This window comes from Triticum dicoccoides, chromosome 5A, assembly GCF_002162155.2.
Source record: "Triticum dicoccoides isolate Atlit2015 ecotype Zavitan chromosome 5A, WEW_v2.0, whole genome shotgun sequence".
Classification (NCBI taxonomy): domain Eukaryota; kingdom Viridiplantae; phylum Streptophyta; class Magnoliopsida; order Poales; family Poaceae; genus Triticum; species Triticum dicoccoides.
Window position 1 is genome coordinate 21999905 of NC_041388.1, and position 3169 is coordinate 22003073.

Consider the following 3169-nt stretch of genomic DNA (forward strand, 5'->3'; position numbering starts at 1 on the left):
TGGCAGCAAGTAGCTATCAGTTACCCTAAGGCTGGTCACAATGGGGAGGAACTTAGGAGTAAAATCACACACTCCAATACAACTTTGCTTATGTGGCACATATTTAATGAAGAGAGAGGTGCTTGTGGTAACTAGCTAAGTTACCGGAACATCACACACTTCAAGAAACAATGAGTCTATAACCTAATAAATACATCGTTGCATGACACTATATAGATGTTCCTACCCGCTATGGAGGTAGTAATATAGTCTAGGGAAGTGTGTAAGTTACTAGCTTATGTTCTTGCCTATTATGACCAGCCTAAGTTGTGTAGAAAACCGTGATTCGTCTTGAAATCATATCATTCTTAGGTCGGGTGTCGGTAATAAATGTTTTGTATTTGATGCTACATTTTAATAACTTCATAAAAGTGCGTGCCTTTTATTAAGTTATCACGAAAACCTTGCCTTTTCTTTTTGAACTTAAATTCGAAATTCAAATTACAGTGCCAAACTTGAATGGCAAACAGCTGGCAACACAACAAGTACGACGCGCAGGGGCTCACATTTCCCCGCCATGTACAGAAGCCACGATCGAGAAAGCCTCCAGCTAGCTTAGAGGCCACAGATGGGCAGGTCGAGCGGGGGCGGCACCGTGGCCTGGAGCTCCCCCTTGCCGTCCTCCACCAGCAGCGCCATGGCGAGCCCGCCGGAGAGGTGCGCGTCGATGTGGCAGTGCACCAGCCACACCCCCGGGTTGTCCGCCACGAAGCGCACCACGGCCCAGCCGCCGACGGGCACGCCGATGGTGTTCCGGCTGGGCGGGTCGACCATGTTAAACCTGCCCGCGTCCCGCCTCGGGTCGTAGTTGCCGAACCCGGTGGCGAGCACGTAGAAGTGGTAGCCGTGGATGTGCATGGGGTGCTCCTCCGCCGCGAAGATGCCCGTGTCCTGGAACACCATCTGCACCACGGCGCCGTACCTGACGCGGTACAGCCGCGTGCCCTTCACCGGCTGCCACAGCGCGCGCGGGACGCTCTGCGAGGTGTAGTCGAAGACCACCGGCGGGCGAGCCGGGAAGTCGTCGGTGAAGACGCCGGGGATGCGGCCGTAGTGCGCCTGCAGCAGGGAGACGGCGCTGGGGAGCTGGAACGACACGTTGTTCATGCTCGCGCCCAGCCGGGTGTTGTTGGGGCCCTGGCAGAAGGGGCCCGGCCGGCAGCTGAACTGGCCGAACCCGACCGTGGTGAACACCTCCTGCGTCACCGGCCCGGGCACCTTCACCGGCCTCGGGCTCCGGATGCTGTTGGAGAAGGCGGTGGCCGTCTTGGTGTCGTTGTTGGCCGGCAGCATAGCAGGGAACATTGGTGCTCCAGCGCCTGCCCCTGCGGCTGCCTTCTTGTACTGGAAGATGGCGGTGGCTGTGGTGTTGTCCACGGGGACGCCCCGAGCAGAGGCGTAGACGCGGGCGCCGAGGTAGTAGCGGCCAGGGGCGGCGTGGGCGGTCACGAGGACGTCGGTGGTCTGTCCGGGACCAAGGAGCACCACGGTGGTCTCGAAGGGCTTGGTATACATGGCGTCGGCGGCCACCACGGTCATCTTGTGGCCGGCGAGCGAGACGAAGAGCTCGGAGTTCATGGCCGCGTTGATGATGCGCAGCAGGTTCGTCTCGCCGGCGACCACCGGGATGATGCTGGTCTCTGCATGGTGGTCACCAATGATAAGTTTCACTGTTTCAGTTGGCAACATGCATGCATGCAAATTAACGTGGTAGGTAACCAACAAAATTAAATAACACCTTGGCTGGAGCACTGGAGGAAATCTCCGGGCTGGCCGTTGATTAGGATGGCGTCGGAGACGTTGGGCCCCGCGCCGGTGACCATGGACTGCCTGAGCACCGCGATGGGGTCCCTCCTCCACCACTCCGCTGCACGTCGATCGATCGATGAGATGAAACTAAACTATAAACTAACCGACGATGATGGACGTACCCAGGACGACGGGGAACTCCTTGGCGGGCTTGGGAAACGGGTAGGGGCGGCCGCGCTTGGGGAGGATGACGAGCGCGCCGTGCACGGTGGCGCGGAGCCAGGAGCTGTGCGCGTGCCACCACAGGGTGCCCTCCTGCTCCTGGACGGTGAACCGGTACGTGTAGCTGGACCCCGGCCGGATCGGGCACTGCGTCACGAACTCCGGCCCGTCCGCCCACCCGTTCCGGAGCTGCCGGAGTCCGTGCCAGTGGAGGGTCACGTTGTACTGCGCCCTGTTGACGGCCTTGATCGCCAGCGTGTCGCCGTCGTGGACCTCGATGGTCGGCCCCGGGAACTGCCCGTTCACCGTGATGATCTTGCTCGTCTCGCACAGCCTCTTCACCACCGTCTCCTGGACCTGCATGGATGCCGACAACAGTCAGATTAAGCATTACCAACTAGTGCTAGTGCTAGGAGTAGAAATACCAGGAGACAAGACTGAACTGACGAGAGGATGGAGGCACGTACCACGAACTCGTAGAATCGCTCCTCGGCGAGGGCGCTGGGTAGCAGGAACGACAGCACAAGAACACCGGAGATGCAGCAGCCGAGCCTCATGAGACGCCTCGTCGCCGCCGTCGCATCCATTGCTCCTAGCAGCTCCAATGCCTAGCCGGCTGCTCGCTTCTGTCAGATGCTGTTCTTGCCTTGCCTTGATGACAAAACCAAGCGTCTATAAATAGATGCAGATAGATAGAGGTCGATCGGCGCGCTGGAGAGGAGGTCAGTGCGGTTGTTTGAGCTTTGGAAGATTAGGTTTCGACGATTTCGTCCTGCGATTTGTTTCCTCCATCTCTCCTGCTCCCTCTTCCTCCTTTGGTCTGCCCACGCTTCAAAAATTAATGCTGACGGCCAGGGAGTTGTTGCACCCACAAAAGATCCATCACTTTGAGCCACGCTGCAGGGGCTAGTTTAGGCTGTTTGTCAAAGTGTTCCTCAGATGGCACCCTCCTTTTCCCACTCCAACCGAGCAGTTCCTCAAATTCCAGTGGTTGGATGGCGACGCAGGTCCGATATGACTATTGATTAGTTAGGGCCATTCAGCAGCTTACGTACTATTTTCTCGCTGGTAACCATTAACTAATCGTGCTTTTTCCATTTCGAGAAAAAAAAACTAATCGTGCTTTTCAGAAATGGTTTGAACTAATCTTATCAGTGAG

General features: G+C 57.2%; 1 protein-coding gene across 1 annotated transcript; it reads right to left on the reverse strand.

Moving 5' to 3' along the window:
* Positions 1-369: 369 nt before the first annotated feature.
* On the reverse strand, positions 370-2639 carry LOC119298865 (laccase-3-like). Its single transcript, XM_037576166.1, has 4 exons — positions 2478-2639; positions 1971-2367; positions 1778-1906; positions 370-1679 (listed from the first exon to the last, which is right to left on the reverse strand). The coding sequence occupies exons 1-4, from the start codon at positions 2595-2597 to the stop codon at positions 595-597; spliced, it is 1731 nt and encodes a 576-aa protein (XP_037432063.1). The 5' UTR covers positions 2598-2639; the 3' UTR covers positions 370-594.
* Between the last annotated feature and the right edge of the window lie 530 nt (positions 2640-3169).